Genomic DNA, 25,958 nt, shown 5'->3' on the forward strand with positions numbered 1-25,958 from the left:
CTAGAATTAGGAGCCTATTATAGCGCAAGGCAGGTTGTGCAACTGTTTCCAGCAGGTTATCTATGAATTGAGATGCCACCCCAGGTGGACGATAAATCAAGTTGCCTGAGTAATGAGATTAGGTGCACCTCTGAATGTAAAAGAAACATGCTTCGCTATTGCGGTCTACAGGTTCTAGGGTGCATCTGACCTCTAGTTTATGCACCATAGCAATCCCACTTCCCCGTGGTCTACCACGGTCAATTCTTAGTATGCCGTATTCGGGGGAGGGGGGGGGGGGGGGGTGGGGGGGGGAGCGTTTCTAGAATTTCCGGGGCAGATTCCCAGCCTAACCAGGTCTCTGTTAGGAAGAGTACATCCGGCTGATGGTCAGTAAGCAGATCGAATATTTCTAGTTTATGTTTCTTCATAGAGCGACAATTCATTTGTGTCATGGTCAATCTTTCCTCTTCACTCTTGTTCCCAAGAGCTTGCATGGGATCATATAGGCAGCTCTTACATCTAAAGTGAACCTGTTCCAGCCTCAGGCTGTGCTTACGACCCTCCTTCAGGGGTGGACACAAGTTCCAATTGAGGTTGACTATTCAAGCCTCAATGGGATTACCGGGGATAATTGGGCAGGGTTTCGAGCCCCTGGCCCCAGTCAGCCGCGGACGGGCACAGACAGGCACAGACGGGCACAGACGGGCACAGACAGGCTTGCCTTTGGCGCGCCACCGGCGCGGCCGCTGTGCTCTCTGCATTATGAAGGAGTCAGAACGGCGCAACACTAGAGCGTTACCCTCCTTCCTGTGAAACCCGGAAGTGCTGGGCTCCTCACCCTCCGCATCAAACGCCCATAATGGACGCGGCGGGAGTCACAGGTCACAGTACACACCCAGGTACGATCCCCCAAAACACCTACAGGGTCCCCCAGACAGCTACAGAAAATGAATAAATTTAAAAACGCAATTTCAGGGTTTCCAGAATTAAAATGTGATTGCTAAAACAGTGGGTCTAACAATCATGCTCTTTAAACAATGCTTGACAGCCATAAATGACTGGATGACAAATAACCACCTATTACTCTACACTAGTAAAACAGAAATCATGCTCTTTGGTGATGCACTGAAATTATGGACAAATGACTGGTGGCCACCTTCTCTGGGACCCTGCCCCCTCCCAAGACAGCAGCCCGCAATCTTGGAGTGAACATAGACAACAAACTCTCCATAGCGGACCACACTAATTATGTAGTTCGTACCAGCTACGGTCGAATGCGCAATCTTAGAAAAATCTTCAAATGGATTCCCCTCTCCTCTCGCATGCCCTTTGTACAGGGTCTAATTATTAGCCGCTTGGACTATGGAAATGTGCTACTTCACTCCATAAATGAAGAGCATCTAACAAAGCTTCAGGTCCTGCAGAATACTGCGGTCAGGCTGGTCCTAAACCTCCCCCGCCGATCTCCATCTGCACCCAGTCTGAAGACCCTCCACTGGCTCCCCATCAGAGAATCAACTCCAAACTCTGCTGTCTGGTACACAAAACACTTAACAGTAAAGGGCCACAATATCTAGCACAGAAACTGATAAAACACCAACCAGTTAGGATTGGTTTACTGGTGGAGCAAAGGGTTGTAACTGTACCAAAGTCCGGGACAGTAAGGAACGGTGGCAGATCCTTTTCCAGAATTGCTCTTGAAATATGGAACACATTGCCTCTACATCTCCGACTGGAAAACGATCACAAGAAATTCGATAAAGCCCTCAAAACCTGCCTTTTTTTTTAGCTCTGTCGCCCGTGCCCTTCTGTTTTTTTGAGTATCAGCTAGCGCTATGAGACCTATGGAAGAGATATATATATATTATATATATATATATATATATATATATATATATATATATATATATATATATATATATATATATATATATAATTAAAAAAAAAAACCACTGTTTAGAGCCCAAAACTTTATTGTAAAATTCTTTGAGAAAGGGTGCGAGACATACATTTCATAATCCGTTGATGGGTATGCACTTCTTAAAACCACTTTTTAATCTGTTATGGTAAATGGTAGCAACATTTTTTACCTATATGTAACAGCTCAGCTTACTAAAGCCAGTGCTTCCAACCGGTTTATCGGATTCCTCTTCTCACTAGATTCATGACTGGAACACTAAGTCCAACATGCAGTCTGGTTCAGAAGCCTGTGATGTTCAGTGTGGCCTTGCTCCTATAATTTAAGGCCACCATTTAATCTTTCAGCCAGCCGTCTACATCCACTGGTCCATTATTGTGCAACTCACATTTTTCTGATTAAAACTACAGCATATAGTGTGGGGCAGCCCACTTCAGTCATTGACTAATTTCAGTGAGTGACTACATTCCACCCTTTCATAAGGTGCACATCTATACAAGTGTGGCTCAATGGTTAGAGCGGCAGACCCGGATGCAGAGGTCTAGCCCGGGACCAGGGTTCGATTCCCTGCCTTGGCGGGTCTTGGGCTCAAAATTCCACGGACCTGATAATTCTCGCCTCGGTGCCTATTCCAATCATGGAGTCCCACTCTGCAACTCTGGGCAATAGCTTGCTTAATCTCCACAACGGCCTCCACAACGGCCCCCACAACGCTAAGGATGCCTGGCCTCCACCTTGGGGGTGCCCAGGAGTGGACACCTCACAGGGAAAGCCAGGATGGGTTCCACAGCGGTATTTGTACAAGCGCCTTGAGACCCTTACAGGTCTTAACTACAGTGTTTATTACAATTGCATAGGCTGCAGATGTACAGCCAACCTCTTCTCAGGCAGGACCCATCCACCCACAATTCTCCTTCAGCATTTGCATAAGGTGCATCAGTCCTATCAATTCTACCTGGTTTGTCCCTCCGTTAACAAAATACAATCATGGTCTTCATTCAATTAAAACCTCAGTGGGAACAGGTGGCAGGGTTCAAAACAGTACCCTCTGATATTTAACATGCTGCGAACAAACAGATCTTCTACTGTGTGAGCCTGGCATTTGTGAGAGGCCGAGTACATTTTTTGTTCAATATTCACCCCAGAGAGGAACATCTGGAAATTTGTTTGGTCGAGGCGGCATTTGTGGCCCCTGTATCTATTAATTCTACAGATGTGCAGTCAACCTTGCCCTTTACATATGGCTCAGTGGGATCTACAGGGACTACCATACTCTGTATTAACTCTCTCAGGCCTCCCTATTCATAATAATCCCAATCCCCTCGGGCCCTTCCTGATGTATTCCATCATAGGGTGGTGTACCTGCATTTTTGGCATTTCTACCTTATCAAAGATGTTTGTCTGGAGGGGGGTGTTATTGTGTTGGGCTAGGAAGTGAGTCACGCCATTGATGAAATCCAGCTCTTCCCATACTACCTGATATTACTATCCCATCCCCTCTTTGTGACTGGGGGTGTGTGGGCACTGAGCTCTCCAATGATCTAGTTTCACAGTTAAAACATCCCGGGGAGTCTGCTCTTTTGTGGCTTGATGTTGCAGCTGTACTGGGTATTCCAAAATTACCTTTGTGGGCTTCTGCGTCCCCTTCCTCTGCCCTCAGGCCCCGTACTGTTGCGCCTGCTGAATTAGGACCTTTGTTTTTAGGCCATTTTATTGTAAAGTTCCAATTCCGTTTTTCCAGGAGTTTTGTAGTATTGCACCGATTGCAATATTTCTGTAAGTGGCTTGCATGCCCATGTTGGGTTGTATTCTAGAATCCCTTTTCGTATTGCAGGCTTTAAATTGTTCACAAACCAGGAGACAAGTGAACTTGGTGTTGACTCATTTTCACAGGCTGCGGTGAAGAGCAACATCCACAAATCCTGAGTACACACCAGTCACCTCAAGAGTGCACCGCCTGAGATGGCATGTGCTGTTGACGTGTCTTTGCTAGATGCTAACACCAGAACTTTTTAAAGAAGAATATACAATTTAAGGTCCACAAAGCAGGAGATAAAATGTCATACCTTCAAGAGTCTTTGACCAGCTGGAATTTCAAATGATGAGTTGAACAGCATATAATTGAAAGAAGCTTTGGATAGAATACTTTCAGAAGGAGAATTCAACTAGGGAATATTTCACACAACACCACCACCAGGGGTAATCACTCATTCACATAATGGCAAGGTGTAAGAATATTCATCAAGGAGTGATTAGTCTGAACAAAGCTGAGTAATAAAAAGTGTGCCACTACAGCATCAGGTAGATTAACTGACCCAGGAGGTATTTGAGAGTCCTGTAACTGCAAGTGCCTGTGCCACTGCAGCAATGAGTAGATAAACTGATCCTGGAGGCATTTCTGAGTCCTCCTGTCACTGTGAGCACCTGTGCTGCTGCAGAATCCAGCAAAAGAACTTCTCAGGTGGTCAAGACCGCCAATTTTAAAGAACTACCTTTGGGGTGAGGTGCAGAGGACACTCTTGCGATATAAGTGTGGCTGCCCTAGCGGTTGATATACATGACCAAAGGAGCGTCCCTTACATAAATTGCATGAATATCTTTTGGAGGGAAGAAGCAGTACCAAGAGGTTGTCAAAGGCCCTCCGATATATTAAAAACGTAATGTCCCAGTACATTGTTTATTATAGCCTCTCCCTAAATGTGTTTAAGCTTTTAATGCATTTAGTTTATATTATTGCACAGATTTACAGTAATTCACAACATGGTGTCATTAATAGTACTACAGCTAATTGAAGTAAGGAGAGGAAGGTTACTTGGGTACGCATGGGAAATATAAAACTATGAAAATGGAAAAGAAAAAATGTCAGTCAAAAACGTGCTTACCTGGGGCAATATTCTGCTTATTACTCACATGAATCACTATCTATTGAATGCATTCTATCCCATGAGACAGATGGTCTCAACACCCCCTGCTATCGTACCTGCATACACTATCACCCAAAGAAATTGCCCACAGGGAGGAAGTGCATCACAATTCCTGTGCGACCTTGTTGCATCACATCAATAAGGTGTTGACAAAAGGAGATTGCTGGTTAGGTTTGAAATTCCCAGCTTCTGTGGATCAAGGCTTACCCTGGATTCAAGTTCATTTACCTTTTAAAAGGATCCAGTTATGCTCTGTTGCAGAGTGGGCTAAAGAACGGTGATGGATTAAACCCAGATCTGTTGACTGGGTGCGAGTGTTTGATTGGTTCAGATGCTCCGTCCATCACCACCCTCATTTGTACCGCTTTGTTCGCCATAAGTTGGCAGGGTATGCTCAGACGTGAGTCCCTTGCTCACTTTGCCACTGGATTCAAGCAAGCCTGGCTGAAGACGACTGAAAATGCCAGAAACCGGTCCTAGGAAGCTTGTTTCCTGTCCAGGGAAGGCATGGCTTGGCAGTTCGCTCTGGACTGTTCCCATGAGGCACAGGGTCAGACTGATTTGCATATGGCCATGTCTGAACTGGGGTGGCAGAGTGGGCTAAAGAACGGTGATGGATAACACCCAGATCTGTTGACTGGGTGTGAGTGTTTGATTGGTTCAGATGCTCCGTCCATCACCACCCCCTTTTGTACCGCTCTGTATACAACAATGGCAAAGATGGAGATAGCGGTTTTGCAAAATACAAAAAAGGGACGACTGGTGCAGGAGTACCTACAGAGCTGCCTACAGGGGTATTTAACAAATATATGGTAGATATTCTGACAGTGGGGAACTGCACAGATGTAATAGAACAAAATGTGACATTTCTTCACTCCCCTTTTCTATACAAAAATAGAAGCACAAGGATAGCAGGCCCATCAAAAGAGGTTAACGAGGCCATACAGTTTAATTAAAAAAATAGGGAATATTTGTATGAAAATGAATGGTACCCATCAGGTAGGCCATAGTACAAATTATAATATGGCATTCGATATGACAACTTATAAAGAGAAGATTCCACTTAATGTAGGTGACTCAATTTATTGTATTTGTGGAGAAAAAGCTTAAACCTGGATTGAAGTGGTTGTGGTCACCAAGGTTTTGTATTACCTACAATAGCAATAAAAGACGAAAGATGTACAAAGGGAGCTACAAAGACATGCAACATGTAAAGGTAAAAGAAGTGTGGATCAAAGAGATACAGCATCAGACATAGCAGGTGATATTTTTAAAGGGATGGTACTATGGGTTGGTCCACCTATTAACTCCATGTATATATGTAAATCATCAAGACTACTGGTAGCCACCATAATAAAATCAGCAGGTATACTAGAAAACATTCCAGTAGAACTTCAGGCTGTGAGATTAGTTTCCCTACAAAACGGGATTGCTCTGGACAGGACGGCAGAAAAAGGAGGAATCCATACAATTATAGACGTGTCCTGTTGCACTAACATCCCAGACTCCTCTGCTACCGTTAGGGAAGCAATAAAAAGGCTACACAACATGGGTACAGAAACACATAGGAATTCCGGCACTTCTTTAGTGCACGGGGTTGGAAAATAGGAATGTGTTCATAACAATATAATATAGGCGGTTGTCTATTAATTAATTGCCTGTCCTTATGTTGTCAACTATTGGGACAACTGGCAAAATGCACAGTGATGGTATCAAAACAAACTGATCGAATACTGATGCAAACGGTAACTACTGAATTTATGCATATAGACATTTGACAATGAAATGAATGAATAGACAATCCTGTTATTAAATACGGACATGCCTGATGATGAAATTTTAAACTAAGGTTCAAAGGGTAGTTCGTGAAAGATGAAAAATTGCATTTGTGTATAACCTGCTTAGAAATAATGTGTTCCCACTTACCAGGTACAGCTCTGTTACACATAGTTAAAATAAACGGTCTGAAATTCAGCAAGAAAGTAGTGAATTGAAAATGTAAAGTGTACGTGTCAATTGCCAGTCCTTGCTCAATTCTGAGAAATGGCTCTCTAACCTTCACATGTGTACAAAAGTCAGTTGAGCAAGTTGATTCTTAGAAATAACTCATTTGAACAGGTCAATCTGCTCTGCTCGGATAAAGTATTTGTTCATGTCAATCATGTGGTGAAGTTGTGCATATGAAGCAGAAAGAACGGGCATCTGCTGACTACATCAAACCATGCTTGACGAAAAAAATAACAGGTTCAAACTGTAGTTCAGGAGGCAGTAGCGTAGAAAATTGGCTAAAATGAGCACGATTATGTGCGACATTGCAATCACGTAGAAAGCAAATTAACATGTAGACATGCTTAACTGTAACCAATGATTAGGCAAACGCACACGTGGACACATTTGAGAAATGCTCACGCCACGGTTCTGATGCGAATGATTAACATGTCTGAAGGTTATCAACTGTATATAAAGACTGGATTACGCATAGAATCAATCTGTGCAGTCTTTTATGCGAGCGGTCTCAACTGCAGTTCTTTGGCAAATAAAGCTGCCACTCTTCAAGCTAGTTTGTCCTGTATCTTTCCAGATATTTTTCTTTTTCAAATAAAAGCTTGTGGCAACATATATGGCCTCAGTATGGCCACATTTTCAGTGGACTCTGTAGAAAGCCCAGTATGGAGGAGGCGAATAGGATTTAAGAAAATACACCATTGCAGTTACGATTACAGTTGGTTCTAAGTCCCAGTTGGGTAACTGCACCAATACCAACCTTTTTTTTATGATGTGTAAAGTAACATTAGACACTCAAATCTCTTTATAAATACCAAGTTGGCCTGGTCAAAGTTTAATTTTGTATTCTGGATGGCGTGTGTAACCTGCTTGAATTTGCTTAGGCCTTTTTTGATCTTCCAGTGGCTACGAATTCTTTTAAATTAACATGTTACTGCATAAACCTTCAGTGGCCTCTCAAAATCACTGTTAGGCAAAATCTATAATAAAGGAGGTACTTTGTCAATATTTTATAAAGATATTTTTGAAGTACTAAAAAGTCTGTAGAATGTGAAGAAATTAATGAAAAGTAGACTGTACCATTTTCCAAGGTTAGAGACTTTGGGCACTTGGATTGGCCTAGAACGATTCACACTGTAGGATGGCCATTTCCTCGCAGGAGAATTTGAAGCATACCATTTCATTGTAACTCATTTACAATAGTGACTACATATTTAACAAATTTAGTCATTTCAGAATGTGCTATGCCAAACAGAATTAAAAAGGAATTTTGCAGATTTCCAGATTGATATTTTATGGAATTGATTAACACAGGTCCTAGAGATATTTTTCCATTGAGGCAAGCGACCAGTTTCTGTTGGCTCCCAAGCTTTTCTGAGCAGATTACCATGCATGTTTTGTACCACTGACTTTCCAAAATGTCAGATCAAAATATTTGGTAAAATTGAACGCTGTTTTGACCATTGCTGCAATATCACAGTGAAACTGAAAATAAGGTTTCTGAAATAAGTAAAATATGTCCACAAGTAAGAAATTTCAAAACCCGTAATTTTATTGGGAATTGAACACAGTTTCAATATTATTTACACACCACAGATTCTTAAACTTAGAAATATATTCTTTGATACCAACACAGGCTGAGCAACCACAAACCCCATTCAAACTATTACCAGAAATCTGGGAGAACGAAACATCCAAATACATTATCAAGCAATATGTCCAAGGTAAGTGCTTTCATCAACTTATGACAGTCCCATAAAGACATGGCCAAATGATTGCTCGTCCTTTCTATTCCATTGTCGTCTTTGGTTATTATACAGTTACCAACAAAGTGTTTGACCTGGCAAAGTATTGCATATAAATTGTTCGGTACATAAATTCTTCTTAAATTGAAACCAGTAAGTGATCTACAGAGTAATATAATTTATGTATAATGAAAAATATATAAATTCTTGAAAATGGCTGTACATTTTGCCCTTTACACAAGGAGTATAATTGTATACATATTTTAATTGAAGCTTATAAAATTGCATTTTAACTGGCACACAAATTGTGCCAATGGGTACCGTGGAGCTACATCGAGGAATTGCAGTTTTGTTTCAAAATATGGAACAGACTAAACTGCAACATCTACAGTTAAATATTCTAACACCTACTGGAGAATTAAGCAGACACTATTAAACAAAACTATATACCAGGAGAAAACCACACACTCGCAATAAATTAAAATGTTAGGCATTCAGAAAAATGAAGTTTTGACACATAGCTGAAATTGTCCGGTCCTATTAAATCATTCTGGCACTATTGCTTGAAAATCCAGCATTGCGAGTCCGGTATTGTTACGTTGCTGCAACTACAACAATGTAGAATATTAAGACTAGCAAGCCAAGTGCCTGCGCCATCACATCTTTTCAAAATAGTAAAGAAAAAATATATATATAATTTGCATTTTTTTCTGCGTGGTCGTTGCCATTGACCTTTTCTGCTCACCTTGAAAGGTACAGTTACAGCAATTCTCTAAATGGGCAGTTAACAGCTACAAGTAACCAAACATTGTTTACTTGCTTTATTAATACTAAATACTGTATCCAAGAGCATCGATAGAAAAAGGTCACCTAATCAGAAATGTGCACACCTACAACCATTCTTCAGGAGTAAAGGAAGTCACAAAAAATACATATATACTGCGGTGTCTACATTTGCTACATTAATGTACATTGGACGCAAACCCTTTTGTGAAAGCATTTTATAGTTTGTCCATTGTTTTTGGTTTAGCCTATTCAAGTGTCTAAAGAGAATGCTCCAAAGGTTTGACATTTGAACCTACTCAATTTCAAGTTCATAACTTTCAAATGACAAGTGAGGGAAATGAATAAATAAGACTTAAAAATAAAAAAAACTATTCACCGTTTATACCAACACCGACTAACAAAATGGTGAGTTTGAAATGTCAGCATGTGTTCAACAACGAAGTGTAACACTTAATAAGTAAATTCATGATGTACAAAAAAGCAGTGTTCCAAATAGCACAGTGAATGTAGGTACACAATGTAAAATGAAAAAAACAAAATGCATCTACTGCACGTGCATAAACTTGTGACAGATTATTCAAAGACTACTCTGCGTGAACATGGAATCAAAGGTGAAAACCCATGAATTTACTATCTACCAAGCATACAACTTTGGCTAATTTTCCACTGCACCCTTGCAAAAAGAAAACAAGCAAACATCCTTCAAACAACTTTAAAATAATTCCAACTAGTTTCAAAATGTTTCCAATCACTCATCCTTTGTACTGCAATACAATTTCAGTCTAGAAAATACACCTCAACAATAACAAAGCACCCTTCCAAGCACTTGGGGCAGATTAGCTTCACGCATCCTGAGCCCAAGGCAGGTTAATCACTCATGTGCACAGTATGCAAGTGACTTTGCTGTCGGAACGGCATTTAAGTAGTGCAGTAAGTCATAAAAACACTAGTTCACAAAGACTGTTCAATCACGCAATTTCAGAAAATGGCCACCATCTTCGTTTTTAATACTTTAGGTCCTTTACACTAGGGAGACTAAGCAACTTATTGGGAGATATTGGGAATTGTCAAAAGCCAAAGAAGTCATCTCGCTCGGTCTCCGCTTTGTCCCAATCTGTAGGCGATAAGCATTCTTCCGTCTGAAAATCTTGCGCAGTCACACCCGTATCCAGAACTTGAGGGTTTGATCTTGATTCAGCAAGCCTACATGCACACAAATGAGAAGCAGAGTATTTGTAATATATTACATAAGAGTATGATCCATCAGAGGGGACATCCGTTTCACTGAACAGAAAGGGGGTAACATTTGTAGCCAAAATGGACATGTATCTTCATGTTATTGTTAATTTCTGCAATGACATGAGGAGAAGCAACAAATACCGAATCCTTCCACCAGGAAGTTGCAGATCCGTTAAAGACAGCCACAGCATCCACACCCAATGGCAGAATCCGAATTCGGCTGTGAGCACTACATCAGCAGATACTCCATGCTGGCAAAAACTTCAATGGAAAGATCCCAAATAAAGAACCTTTCTACATCAATAGAATGTAGGTCTATCAAGCTTCATGGAAAGCTAAATGAGTCACGATGGAGAAAAAAATATATAGAAAGTGTCTCCCCTACCCAGAGAACACTAGTAATACAATGTGCACATAATACAAGATTTATGTGCATCACAATATCCATGTTCAGGGAATGGCCTTTGCAAAGTTTTTGTTTATTTTAGGCTAACTTTTGAATTTTCCTTCTATGTACCTTTGAGGTACAAACAAGGAAAAGGCAAACAGCAACAATCCAGATAGCAACCTAGTCAATTAAAGTATGTAATGTGTAAAACACTCCTGGTATTCACACTGATGTGGCATAGGCAGGTTTTACACGCATGAATTGGCATTAGGCCTCACTCTAGGTTTGCTGTTACTTACCATGTGGCTGTATGATAATGCACACTTATATCATGCCTGTTACCCCACTTTTCCATGGGTGATGTAGTATAATTCGGTCTGATGTGCACCTGAGAAATGCAGCACAATCAACACCAATGGGAAAAAGCATGGAAAATAATTATTAAATAATAGCAGAAACCAGTGACTCACAAAGAATAAGTTTCTGAGAAGGTGATGACAACCAAACCCAATGCACTTAGATCAATGGCTACCCCTCTTTCTTTCTAAACCACATTGAAGATCCTCTGCGTTCTGATCAGTTAGAGGTGAACAAGTCACTGGCACTGTTGAAGGAACAGAGAATGAGAGTCTCAAAAGGAAACAGGTTTTTATCTGCAGCTGGTTTCTCCTAAGATGAAGTTCAGCTGAGTAGCTGATCTAGACTATGAGATAATTTATTAGCAGCGGATTTGTATGCACACCTGAACTGCATGAGTGTATAGATTTGCAAATATGAATTTACAGTGAGCTCCCATCAGCAATGTAACAAGCCCTCAGTCAAGGTTGACTCTTTGAAAAAGCTGATGAAGTTTCCAAGAACACCGTACCTTTGACGGTTGGGTTTTTACCAAAAATACAATCTCCAGTCAAACTACGCAACAGTATACACAGCTCTAACAAAATAATCCAAACCGCGCGTGCTCAGCTTGAAGACCAGCATCTCCTGCAAACTTTCTGCAATTAATGTGTTTTCTGTATTATAGCTAACATTTGTATGAGAAATCCAGTAGAATGTTATCTTTATCCAATGATAAGCATTGGATGTGGCAGAGACTGTACATGCGAGGCTGAAATCTTTAACTATGAAGTCTGCTCAATACTGACGGGACTTTTTTGCTTCTAGTTACAAGGTGTGCTCATCCTATCCGGCTTTAGAAACATTGGGTTGGAATGCTTTGCTGAACAAGAATGACAAATTAGGTATTGCACATCTTCTCAGAAGTGAAGGCACAAGGCGCACTTCATTCAAAAGATATAATGAAAAGCCAGGCAATGTTCAATACACTCAGTTCAAAACCAGGAAACAAAGTTCATAGAGTTTTCCCAAGAATATGAAGAAAAATCTGAACTTTGCAGGTGCTGGGGAAATATTTTACACATTGATAGCTCTATTGAAAAACTGGGTACATGCCGATAGGGACAGTGATTGGGAGCTGTATGTGAAGGCTGTTGAGTCACAGATTACTGTTTTTAGCAAATTTGATTGCATAAACTACCCAAGATATGGGTCCTGGTATTTGGAAAGAGAAGACACTATAAGGAGGAAAAACCATACCTCTGCTGAAAATATACCCAAAGACATTTTGTGATGAAAGACGGAGGCAATGTTCAATGCTGAAGCTCTCAATATGAAACTGGAACAGATGATCCAGAGATCACAGACTAGCTACAAGCGAACTGTTGGTCATGCACGTAAAAGTGAATATGTTGCTCAATGGCACCTAGTTTACCATGAAGTCTTTTCTATTTGCAAAAATTTCAGAGATGACAAATTCAAAATTAACGCTCTATCATGAAATTGTACCTCACCACAAACTTTGGGTGGAGAGGGGTGGGGGGTGGGGGGGGGGGGGGGAGGTGAGAGGGGAACATTTTAATAAAATTGTTGACAGCCTTCATTTCATGCAACAGCAAGGAAATCCCTTTGAAATGACAGCCTACACAACCTCTTGAGCAAACAATGTGGATAACAATAAAGACATCTATTAGATGCCCTAGAACATGGATCGAAACTATATGTTGAAGAGATTTATATTGAAAGAGAAAAAGCAGTTTGACATTATCACTAAAGCTAAACTTCTATACTTTAATAGCCATTGCAAGTTTCGCCCAATTCGCCACTACAGAAAAGGTTACAAAACGCAACTTCGCAAGCACAGAGATGGATGAAGCACAGGAAAGGGGTGAATTATCAAGGACTGTCACAAGCTCTAACAAATGCATTATTTGATGGAGATGCTGCAATCAAACCAGTGAAGCACAAACTAGTACAAGAGTATGAAGGAAAAAAACAACAAAAAACCTTCACCTAAAGAATTTCAATTTGAAGAGGTGTTCTTATTGAAAACAGATTTTTTTTGTGAACTATGTTACAATTACAAATGGCCAAAATGTCCTTGATGCAAACTTTGGCGAGGTCCTTCAGATTGTTCTATAGATAAAGTCAGTGTGTACCTTGCAAGAACTTCACATGGTCTTTGACAGTTATCTTTAACTGTTTAAGAGCGTGCGAGAATCAGACTAAGGTCTACAAGTGGAACAATAGACCATTCCTGCATCAATAATTAGATACCTGTGCACCTGGATAAATTAAGTCCAGCAAAAAAGATGATCTTTGAGAGTTACACTCAAAGCATTGCTGACACTTAAGTGAACACATAATATCAAATGAATGTAAGTGGAATGATTGCCATTGAGTAGGTGCCAGCAGAGAGCTATTAAAAAAAGAAATAAAAAAAGATACAGGCCATATTTTTCAAGAATTTAACAGCAAGTTGGAGGAAGCAGACCTTCATGTTGAGCTTCATGTTGTGCCACATGTTGAGTGGGTTGTTCGAAATGGTTCAAATGGACCAAGAGGTATGGCCCTGCCCTGCCTCTTCCTAGCTCTAATGGGCATGGACAGGCCCGCCCCTGTTGATGGTCTAATTACAATTGATTCCCGTACTATTCCAATTGCTAACACCTATTAAAATCACAGACCGCCAGCAGAAATTGTAAATTACCAACCAAGGATTCCTGTGTCTTCCCTAAGTAGGGGGCCCTGAACCAAAACCTGTGGCCTAGGAGAACAGGTATGACTGCAGGGATGAGGTTCGCTGTCCCCGATGTGTGTAAAAGTCAAAATTCGGAAGGGGTCTGTGGTACAAGTTCCTGTAGGGTTTACGGGGCCTGTCACCATCGAGGGAAGGGGTGAGCATTTAAATGTGGACATAGAAGGGGAGGTGGATAGTGGTCTCCCCAATACAGTGTTAGGGTAAGTATCTGTTGAGAGGAACATTAACCTTATCCCTACAAATCCCTATCCAAGCCAATTAAGAATTTTGGTCTGGAATGTGGCAGGGAATTCAAAACTTTTGGCAGATTCGGATTGGGGCTCCTTTGTGGACTCACAATGTAATACTCTTCCAAGAAATATTGAGTCTGCATACCCCCTATAGGAGGGGGTTTTCAACCTACGGCGTAAATGCTACCAGGAAAGAGAAAGGGAGGCCATCGGAAAGTCTGGCTATCTGGGTCAGAAATGCTCTTGGTTTAAAAATAAACTGTCCATATAGATTGTCCTAAATTATTAGCTATAGATCTGAAAACACATTTGAAAATCAGTATCTATAATGTCTATAATAGAGTTGTATGGGGCCCTGAAGATACGAACACCATCAAAGATTTAGACCGTGTACTATCTGAAACTGCGGATCATGCCCCAGCCCAGGTAGCTGGGGATCTAAATTGTACCTTTGAACCCCTAGCCATGATCCGAATAGATCTGATCGAGAAGTGGGATAGCGTCTGAGAGGTCCCGCAGCTAGATCTCCCCCCTAGTCAGGTGGAAAAAGACAGTCAGGTGTTGGCCCTCTCATTGCAACACGACCTAAGAGCCACAAATGGGAGAGCAAAATCAGATCAAACAGGTGAGCTAACCTTTAACTGGCCTGGCTATGCTACCAGGATTGACTATTGTCTGGTTGCACTTAGTTTCTGGCCACTAGTTCATGATATGGCAGTGGTCAATCGCTTAGACAGTGACCAGAATCCCCTGTCCAACAAATTTGGGCGACAACACCATTGAATCAGGTAGCCTGGGAAAGAAGAATCTGGGAGAACTATCTATCACGAATAATATGAGAACGATTAGATGGGACTGGGTGGAGGAACATCCTGAGGCACTGGAATTAGCGAAATGCATAGTATGCCAAAATGTGGTAGAGATGTCAAAACTCCCAAAGGATCAGATAAAATCGAGAAGATGCCCATCAGGCACAAAATCACATTTAAGGAGATTAGGGATATATTGGCCAAACCATGTAGTAAGCAGAAACCAGAGTACAGTCAGATCCAGACCAATCGAGAACCGCAAGCAGCCTAGTATAACCAGGCTATAGGAAAGCTAAGGCAGGCCTTGCAAATCCAACGTTTACCTTGATCTAGTGGCATGTAGAATAAGCTTCAGGACAGCTTTAGAGATACCTAAGAGATGTAAAGACTCACTTTGGTCCTCCCTCTAAAATGCATCATCAATTAAGGATTCTAAAACCTTTTGGAAACAAGCGGCTTACTGGCTACACAGTAGGAAGCCGAAATTGGAGTTTACTGTTCAGCCAGAGGAGTGGGCGACTTCTTTTGGGGGGCTTTATTCACTAGATAGTGTTGAGGGGAAGGCTCTATTTTGAAGGGGGCGGGGGCGGATCAACCAGAAAGATGCTATGGAGGAGCTGGTGTTCTCCATGGAACAAACCCTGGTAGCAATCTGTTCTAGAATTGCAGCCAGAGCCCCAGCCCTGTTCGAATCCAGAACTATTTGTATAAAGAGGATATAATTCTCTGGGCTTCCTACATCAATAGGATTGCCATTACAGCAGGCATGAATATTCCCCCCCTCATAGAATATAGCGGAGATGATACCTATTTTTAAGAAGGGTAACAGCCACCCCGGCCAACGACAGGCCTATACGCCTATTCAACTCATTGCAGGAAGTGTTCTGCAAGCAGGTGTTGTGACAAGTCCAGGTTTGGATCTCAGAGCGCCACATACCGAGTGACTGCCAAGCAGGCTTTTGTGCTAATTTCATACAAAGAACAATTTACCCACACCTCCATTCATTTGAGAGCGAAAATCCGATCAAGGAACAGAATAGACTAAATTAATTATGTCTATCTTGGCAATGATGATTTGCCTCTTTTATTTTGAATTTATTTCATAGAGAAAAAATTTATAAGGCTGAATTAGGAACACATTATCAACCAAACAAACTATCACATTGACAAACACCTACACATAAATCAATTACTACATATTATGCATAAATTACCACACAATTTGACAATACATTTTAAACAGAACAAAATTCTCAAAAATTAAATGCGTGAAAACATTCATGAAACAGGTCAAAAAAAGTTGATTCTATATACACTATTTACATATATATTCAATTACATTGCTTTACGCATTGAATCAAACAAAATATAAGAAATTCCTGATTTATAACAGGTAACGAATCCTCGTGTTTTAAGGGGGTGAAGCAAGAATCCTCACGTAGCCGACGCGTTTCGAGTTCTGGCCTTACAATTTACCAAACTCATCAGGACAGCATTAATCCTGTCTTTGAAAACTAATTTTGACAAGAAAAAAGAAATAAAATCATTTTTTTAGAATAGCTTCTAAAAAGCCCCTGTAATCTCACTTGACCACCACTACAATATGTAATTACATATCCTGTTTATTAACAGTATGAAGTTCTGGCGTTCTATTAATCTCCTACGGAGAGCTTTCCAGTCTGCAACAAAGTATCAATCGCTATTTAAAATCATGCCGTGAGGCTTTTAAACATGCCAACGTGTAACGGGAAAGAATGGAAATTGTCTTACGTGGATGCCACTGAAATGACACTGAAAAGCTTCACGTTCTGGCACAGGTCTGTAATCCTGCAAAGGGTGATAGCTGTTTTTACTGCCCAGTTCCGTTAGTATGCGAAAAGAATTAAATGAAAGAGCGGGACCATTACTCACTCGATAATCAGTGTTCATTTGCAAATTATTTTCGTGCTCTATTTGACCTCGATCTTTTGGACAGGAAACTGTAAAGGGAAAGAACGGGCTAAACTTAGAACCGTTACCCAAAAGATATATCCCGAAGCTCACTTTCTATGAGAGGCTTTAGTGATTCACTTACCAAATTCCGCTATGAGCGCACGGCATTAATGGGAGTCTGTTGCTCGCCGAAGCATTCGCAAGCCGGCGGGCCCAGCCAAGTAGGGAATATAATTCCAGGTCAAAGAAGTCACGTGACAACTGTGTGCGTCAGAGGGGGAGGGGCCACCTGTCGATTGAATTCTGGACCTTGTGGTTCCCAAATGAAAAGCCACTATATCTAGAGTGAACCTTTTAGTGAAAGTTTACCAACCCGAGTTAGATTCTATTCACTTCGCTCATACAGTTGAGCCCATTGTTAATGCTGTCAAACTTCATAATTAAATACGCTTCCTTGCGTAGTAGCGCACTTTCAATATTGGAAGATCAATGTTTTGGGTCTATTGCAGCCAATACCGTCCACTCAAAATCATTTTCGGAATGGTTGGCAGATATGAAATGCTCAACCATAGGGGCAGTCAGGACTCTGCGCCTTAGACGCGATCTATGTTGTGTGATTCGCACGTTAACTTGTTGGCATGTTTTGCCGATATATACCTTGTTGCATCTGCAAAGCACTGCATAAACAACATTTTTTGTTTTGCAGTTAGTAAAACTCACATGTCTCCATTTGATGTTGTTGTATTCAAATACATTTCCCTCCAAAGTTGACGAGCAAGCTACACAGCACCCACATTTGTGGTGCCCGTCTATTGGTTTCAAATTCCACTGTGATTAAATCACTTTTTGGTTTTGGAACATAGCTGTCAGCTCTTATCAGCTGTTGTCCAATACTGAGGTTTTTCTTCATAGCGAAGATAGGTTTAGGCATAGCGTATTCCAGATTCTCCAGCAGGTGCCAATTTTTCAAAATGATTTGCCTAAACTTGTTTGTATGAGAGCCGAAGGTCGTCACACAAACAAGTTTATCCAACCCCAACTTGTCTTTCTTTTGTAACAAGCTTTCTCTGGGAGTGAATCTTGCTCTCTTCTTGGAGTGCCTAAGCAACTTTTTAGGGTATCCCCTCTATCATTTCCTCACAGAATGAATTAGCGTGAGAGTCATTCAGCCAGTTCAGTACAGTTCCTTCTTATTCTTAACAGTTGCCCGTACGGAATATTTTCCTTCAGGCACTGAGGATGTGAGCTCCTGTAATGGAGGATGGTATTTCTGTCCATCTCTTTTTTGTACAGTGTTGTATTCAATATTCCTGTCACCGGGACTATTGATACGTCCAAAAATGTCATCTTTATTTTACTAGACTGCATTAAGAACTTGATATCAATGTGTCGTGTTGATCCAATCTACAAAGCAGTCCAACTCTGTCTGGCTCCCCTGCCACAGGAGCCAGACATCGTCGATATACCTCAACCATTGGAGCATGTTATTGGTGAAAGGATTATTGTTATGGACGAACCTTTCCTCGTATTGGGCCATAAACAATATGGCCATCTCCGGTGCATAAGGGCACCCCATGGCGGTGCCCTTGACTTGTACATAGAATTCATTCTCGAACTTGAAATAGTTACTTCTCAATGATATTTCAGCTAGTTCGATAATGAATGATGTGGGTACCTGGTGAGGTCTTTCTCGATTCCAAGTAAAACTCCATTACCTGGAGGGCTTCATCTTGAGGGATTTGGGTGTACAATGATGTTCCATCCATTGTAACCATTATTTGGTTCTCTTCATCAAAAGGAATTCCTTCAACTTTTGTAATAAAGTCCGTCGTATCCAACACATCGACCTGGCCCTCATTCAGGAAACGCACATAGTCCCAACCAGTAAAATGCTAACAGCTAGAGGTCTAGCGGGGTGTATCACGCAGGCAGGTTTCACCTCGCACTCCAGGGGGGTACTCACCTGGGTTAACCCCAAGTCCAGACTGCAGCTTACGCTTTTGAGGGCAGACCCGGAAGGTAGATTTGTTCTCTCGAGATGTGTGGGGAAAGGTCACAACTTTATAATAGTTAACGTATACGGTCCGAACTATGACTCCCCCGCATTCTACAATGCGTTGGCCAGAAGATAGTGTGCCCCACATGCAGCTTCCAGGATGCTTTGGGGGGGGGTGACCTCAACTTAGTGTTCAACCCGGAGCTAGACAGATCGGCGGGGCCTTCACGACGCCCGGCGGCAGCGGCCCAACAGTTGCAAGCGGAGATGATCACACTAGATTTGGTTGATGTTTGGAGAGACAAGTATCCGGACACAGGGGGCTTCACACACTACTCGTCTTTCCACAACATACATACAAGAATAGACTATTGGTTAGCGTCACGGGTCATGATGAAACACGTAAAGAGATGTGGGTTCTGCCTCGTACGCTATCAGACAATTCTCCTGTTCTGCTGGTGCTCAACACCCCGGAGAGGAGAATACCCCCCTTTACTTGGCGGTTCCCTCCATATTCACTGCTTGATGAGACTTTTCGGGCAGAGCTGGCCGAAGAGATAGACTCATTTTTTGGCGCTAACATTGGGTCGGTCGAAGATTTTTCCACGGTGTGGGAGATTTTTAAGGTGTTTGTGAGGGGACAGGTGATGGCCAAACACTCTAGTGTACTTAAGGCTATACGGCAACGACTAACATACTTCGAGCAGAGTACAGCGGAGCTAGAGCGTGCACACCAAGTGAGTAATGCCAGAGCAGACCGTGACTGGAATGCAAGAACTACTCTAGGAATTTAACGATGAAGCAGACAGGGAGGTACGTCACCTGGGTAAATATGCCTCAGCGCGAATCTATGGCGAGGGGGGAGCGTCCAAGCTCCCTGCTTGCCAAAATTGTGAAAGGCAGTAGGCGAGTCACCCCGCTCAAGGTACTCCATACTGAGGAGGGCGAGATCCTTCAGGACGAGGGCGACATGCTCACGGAATTCAAAGAATTTTATTCGCGACTCTACTCTGCTAGGCTGACTGATGTTGAGGATGAAATAGACAGTTACCTGAGCTATATCAAAATGCCCTTTCTGGACAATTGGCAAAGGGAATTCCTAATGGAGCCGATACAAAAGGATGAAATTGCGGATGCACTGGAGGGCATGAGAGCGGGCAGCGCCCCCGGGGCAGACGGTCTGACGGTGGGCTTTTACAAAGCCTTCAAAGATACGCCAATACCCCATCTCTCCACCTTATTTGACGAAATATGTGAGACAGGATCGATGCCCCCATCTATGCGAGAGGCTATCAGTCACGATACTTAAACCAGGAAAGCCTCCTGAGCAGTGCGGGTCGTATAGGCCAGTCGATGATCAATGTCGACGCCAAAATCTTCGCGAAAGTTTTGGCTACACGCTTGGCCCTGGTGGCCCCGGGCTGGGTGGCGCCGGAGCAAGCCGGTTTTATCCCCGAACGCAACCTGAACTACAACATTCGCACGGTACTGGGCGCGATCCAACACACCTGCCAATACACGCAAGCCATCGCGGTCTTCTTAGACATGGAGAAGGCTTTCGACTCCGTGGAGTGGCCCTTCATGCTCAGGGTGTTGAGGAAGCTGGGAGTGGGCGAACCCTTTGTCCAAATGTTGGGAGCACTCTATCACAGTCCTACGGCTCGGGTACGGCTAGGAGACAAGGTTTCGGATCCCTTCCCGATTAGCAGGGGAACCAGGCAGGGCTGTCCCCTTTCGCCGCTACTCTATGCACTGATCGCGGAACCTTTGGCGTGTGCTTTCAGAGAATACCACAGACACAGAGCTATCAGCTTTCCGACATACAAGATAGGGATTTCCACGTATGCTGACGACACGCTGCTCTACGTTAGAGACCCTGTAAATAACCGGTCTGCGGTCTTACGGGAGGTTGTGCACTTTGGGGCACTTTCCGGACTCCGTGTGAACTGGACGAAGTCGGTGGCGTTCCCGTTACCGGCAAGCACAGACCGTTTTGACATGGAGTACCCTCTAGTGTGGTCAACAGAACCAATCAGATACCTCGGCATTAAGATACACACGGACCCAGACATCTTAGCCCGCAAAAACTATGGCGTAGCCTGCAGCAAGTTGGCTGATGATGTGGAGGTGTGGTGTAAACTCCCACTTTCCCTCATTGGCCGAATTGCTATCATCAAAATGGTGGTACTTCCCAGATTCCTTTTCTTATTCTATAACCTCCCCATAGTAATGCCGAAATCATTTTTTCATACTCTCACACAGCTTCTCATTCGACTGGCATGGGGTGGTGGACAGCCTAGGGTGAAGTGGGAGGTCCTGATTCTCCCGTATGAGCAGGGAGGTTTGGGAGCGCCTAACCTTGAAAGGTACTACCGAGTCGCACAAGCCACGCACTTACACACCTGGATACATGGACGACTAGACACGCATGTAATAATGGAACGCCTATTTGCGGCCCCCATTCCTCTACCCACTACAGTGTGCGACCCCATGGACCGCAGGGTGGGAACGCTCAACTCCGTTATGGCCACCAATCACGCTTGGCACTCGATATTACGTCCACAGGCCTGCGAGCTCTTGTATTCCCCGCTGATGCCGATCGAATGGGCGAGATGGCTCCCCACGATTGTGGAAACTGGGGTCGTCAGGGCCCTGCACACTCTTGGTATTAAAACTATGGGAGATTTATTTGAGGCTGGTAAAGTCAAGACCTGGGGACAGGCCTCGCAGGGTGGGGAGTGCCATACGCTTCTAGAGAAATTTCAATATCATAGATTACATAGAGCCTTTCTGGAATTGCTTGGCCCGGACCTAGCGGAGCCCCCAGAGATACCGGAGTTCACCTACGTGATAAAAACAAAATCCCAACATAAGTTAATCACTAATTTGTACAAAATTGAGCACCAACACTCCCAAGTAAACTACACCAGGGCGAGATTGTCATGGCAGACGGACCTGGGCGTACAAATAGATGACGCTATGTGGGCCTATTGCTGCACCAGCACTAGGAGAGTCTCCCTTAACGCCAGGCACCTACCTGCTGGTCCATTTTAAGTATTTGCAACGTGTGAATTATACCCCGGAAAGGCTACACAGATACGGACTGAGGCAATCTGCGGAGTGTGAGTTGTCATGCGTTGGTTGCCGGCTTCATGCACATTGCATGGGAGTGTCCAGGAATACAAAAATTCTGGAAGGAGGTTTTCAGCGAAATGGGCACTATGAGGAGGAGCTCCCGGCGGATCCGGCCCTGGCTTTGCTGGGTTACTCCAAAATCGGTCCCTGCTCCGTTGCGTAGGCTCGTAGATATGGGTCTCTTAGTGGCACGTAAAGTTGTAGCGACCTGCTGGATGCGAGGGCCTCTGCCAACCCTGAAGAGATGGTCCAGGGAGATGCTTTACTGCAACATGCAATCGGAGGCCTTCGGAGAGCTCCTTCCACCTAGAAGTCGCCCTAAGAATTTCTGGGGCTTGTATCAGGCTTATTTAATGGCAAGGGATGCGGAGAACGACACACTGACACCTTCACAGGAGGGACGGGAGGGGTTGAGCGCTGACGCACGGCACTAGATAGAAGCAGCAGGGGAGGGACTTCACACTACTCCTATTATTACAGCATTGGTGGGCTCTGGGCGTGAGACACGTTACTCGACCCGGACAACACCGCACCCAAATGTAGATAAGGGGAGCGGGGCAAGGCAGGTATGCACCCACTATACTCCTGATCAATCAGCACGTTCACAGAGAACAGAGTACACATCACAGTAGGACTTAGGATTTTGATAAGCGCATCTAGTTTGGTCCAGTTGGGGGAGGGGGGGACGTGACAGGGGAGGGGAAGTTTGAACTAACGGGGGGGAAACTAAATGATTGGCAAGTTCTTTTTTCTTGTTTGTATGCAATGTGTAATACAGAACAGCATTAGTACAGCTACCTGTCATCTAATATACTGAGAAAGAAAGTTAATATTTTACCTCTGTTATTATTGAATGATGATTCCTGATTTGACAAAGGCAGACAATGCAGCCGGCCCGAGAAGGGATGTAGGCGAGTGACACTGTACTAATTACTGTTTCCACTGGTAAAAATAAATTAATAAAAAAAATAATAAAAAAAAATCCGTCGTATCTCTGAGATAAGACTTGACATCATTTATAAACGGTTTAAGGAAAAAAATCAATGTACTTTGAGACTGGCTCCAAAACCGAATCACACCCCGAAACAATGGGGCGCCCTGGTGGTGTATGGCTATTCTTATGTATTTTTGGTAAAAAATACATAATGGGGGTTCTTGGTGCCTTTTTATTCAAAAATTCAAATTCCTTAGGACCCAAAAAGCCTTGATCCAAGGCAAATGTAGTTAGCTTCTCAATTTTGTGTTGTATGGCTTGTAGGGGATCTTCCCTCACTGGTCTATACCATTCACGGTTTTCCACATGACTCTTACCTTCCGTCAAGTACATAGTTCGGGGCCAGATCACCACCGCCCCGCCTTTGTCTGCCTGCTTTATTATAATCGAACTGTCTGATTTCAGATCTTGGATAGCTTTAACATGCTCCTTACTCAGATTGTTCTGTGCAAAGCATTTCGTTTTTTCCAACTTATTGATGGATGACAACACAGCCTGTTCAAAAGCATGAATTTGCTTTGGTATGTTTTGAGTTGGGGTGAATTTGGACTTAATTTTAAGGCCAGTAATTTCTGGCGTAGCAGTAGATTCACTCCCAAAGAAATAGGATTTTAGCCTAATCTTTCGACAAAAATCAAGGCCTCTAACTTTAGCTTAGTGAAATCGGTCCTTCTCGTGGGGACGAATTTGAGGCCTAAACTGAGTATCATTTTTTCATTCGTGGTAAGTTGCTTTTGGGAAAGGTTAACAATGGCAGAATGGTCTAGTTGTTGTAATACCTGCTGCGTGTTTTCATTTCCCATGGCTGCTTGAAGCGAACCCTTGATTGACCTCCCCTGGCTAAAAAAGACTAGTTGGAATTGCCCTGTTTTTTTGATTATGGGCCAGGTCTTGCGTCCGGGGAAGAGTCTGATGATGAAGTATCAGAGAAACCTATGAATCTATTCCTAGATCGTCCTTGAAAGGAGGTTAAGGCTTTTCTAGAGTCAGCTAATTTGTAGTAATCTTCTTTCAAGAATGGGTAGACCTGTTCTATTTTGAAAGATTTAGAATCTTTCAAACTGAATAGGGAGGTTGGACCACTAAATTTATACAAGTGGTCCAACCCCCCTCCTTCCCAAGTGGACCAAACCCCTTAATTTTTTCTACATTTTAGAGCGGGTCATTACCCGAGTGGGTGTGGATTATCCCTAAGGTTGAATAGTTTAATAGCAGTGGACTTCTCCACTGCTTAGTATGGCTGAAAAGGATACGTTGTCCTTCACAGAAGATCACATTAAAAATCTTATAGCTTCCAGCCCTTTTTCAGCTCTCTCATTGAGCTCCTCAGCCCAACAACAGAATGAGGTAGATAAATTGACCAGATTACAGAAAAAACACATAACAGAACTCCATGGGTATTTCCCAGCCGCGTAGCTAGGGGGGGGTGGGGGGGAAGGGGGGGGTCCGCCCCAGGCGGCACTATTTTGGGGGTGGCCGGGCGGCGCCTCAGCAGCGTCATAATGAAATGAACACAGCAGTAATCATTGGCAGCCAAAGTGCGTTGCGCAGCATAATGTGCAATGCAGAAAGTAGCATTTATACACACTGGCCCATCAAGGCTTATTTATGCAGCATAAATAAGCCTTGATGGGCCAGTGTGTATAAATGCTACTTTCTGCATTGCACGCACCACCTAAGCTTATTTTAAAAGTGCACCTAAGGCTTCAAGTTTGGGTCCCGGGCCGTCGTAGCGCGTGAAAGCGCTACCAATGACGGCCCTGCAAACATTTATCATGCAGCAGATCCCGCCTATGGCAGACTTGTACACTGTCCTGTAACGCAATGCGCGCACCAACGCACGTGGTGACGTGCATGAATGCATCCAGTAACCTGAGACTCGGTCTGAATCCTCCCCGGGCGGCTGGCTTTGAATGCGGGAGTTGTTGTGGCCACGAGGCGGACAAAATCGAATTGCTGCTCCACTTGTAAAAAATCATGTAAGTCAGTGTGCTTAAGTTAGCCTTAACCCTTGGATAATTTGATAAAATGAGGGTAAGCGCTGCCTTCAGATGGAGGCCAAGGAGCAGGGATCTCAGAGAGGGGCACTTGACCTCTGCTGTATGCACATGGAGGGACGGGCACTGGCATACAGATGGTGCATCAGTCGTTGTAGGGCGGCATCTCTACACACACTTCATCATTTCTCGGCAATGCAGAGAAGAAGGCACATAAGCACTTGCTTTCTATCAATACCATTTGCACGAGGGTCACATCAGGGAGCAGAGTGACAAGGAGCATTTACACAAAGGCTCGAAAACCCACTGCACCTTCCTTTGACAAAGAGCAAAGACACGTGGACCCTACCCCTCAGGGGCGGCTGGTGACATTTGAAAGCAGTGGGCCGTAAAAGTTAGGAATGATTTATAAGTAGCAGGAGAGCACTGTATTTCTTTTGCCATTATTTAGTGTGTTTTTATCCCCATCTAACCCATATGCACAGAACTACAATTACAACTGGAACACATGCTCACTGCCCTGTGAGCTGTGCAGAGAGGCGCAGGACTGGATAGCCATCAAGATTTCTGAACACCTTTTTCCCTCACTTGACAGGCACTGTGAGAAACTCGCAGTGACCTCAGCCTCAGAGCTCTCAAGTCAAGTGGTGCAACTCAGTACAAATTATGCACTGTACAAGAGCACTGTTCTACATGAAAAAAATACAGAAGCAACATCGTTCAAATAGCTAATACTTTTAGGGTATGTAATTATGCAAGATGAATACGTGCATTCTAAATAG

The 25,958-nt window shown here is 43.1% G+C and overlaps 1 protein-coding gene across 1 annotated transcript in view; it reads right to left on the reverse strand.

The window, feature by feature from the left end:
• Positions 1 to 8,359: 8,359 nt before the first annotated feature.
• LDLRAP1 (low density lipoprotein receptor adaptor protein 1) overlaps positions 8,360 to 25,958 on the reverse strand; it is a 255,666-nt gene continuing 238,067 nt past the window's right edge. The window contains exon 9 of the mRNA XM_078682712.1: positions 8,360 to 10,562. Coding sequence (XP_078538838.1) covers positions 10,427 to 10,562 — 136 coding nt within the window. The 3' untranslated portion in view covers positions 8,360 to 10,426. The remainder of the gene's footprint in view (positions 10,563 to 25,958) is intronic.

This window comes from Lissotriton helveticus, chromosome 3_1 (assembly GCF_964261635.1).
Source record: "Lissotriton helveticus chromosome 3_1, aLisHel1.1, whole genome shotgun sequence".
Lineage (NCBI taxonomy): Eukaryota > Metazoa > Chordata > Amphibia > Caudata > Salamandridae > Lissotriton > Lissotriton helveticus.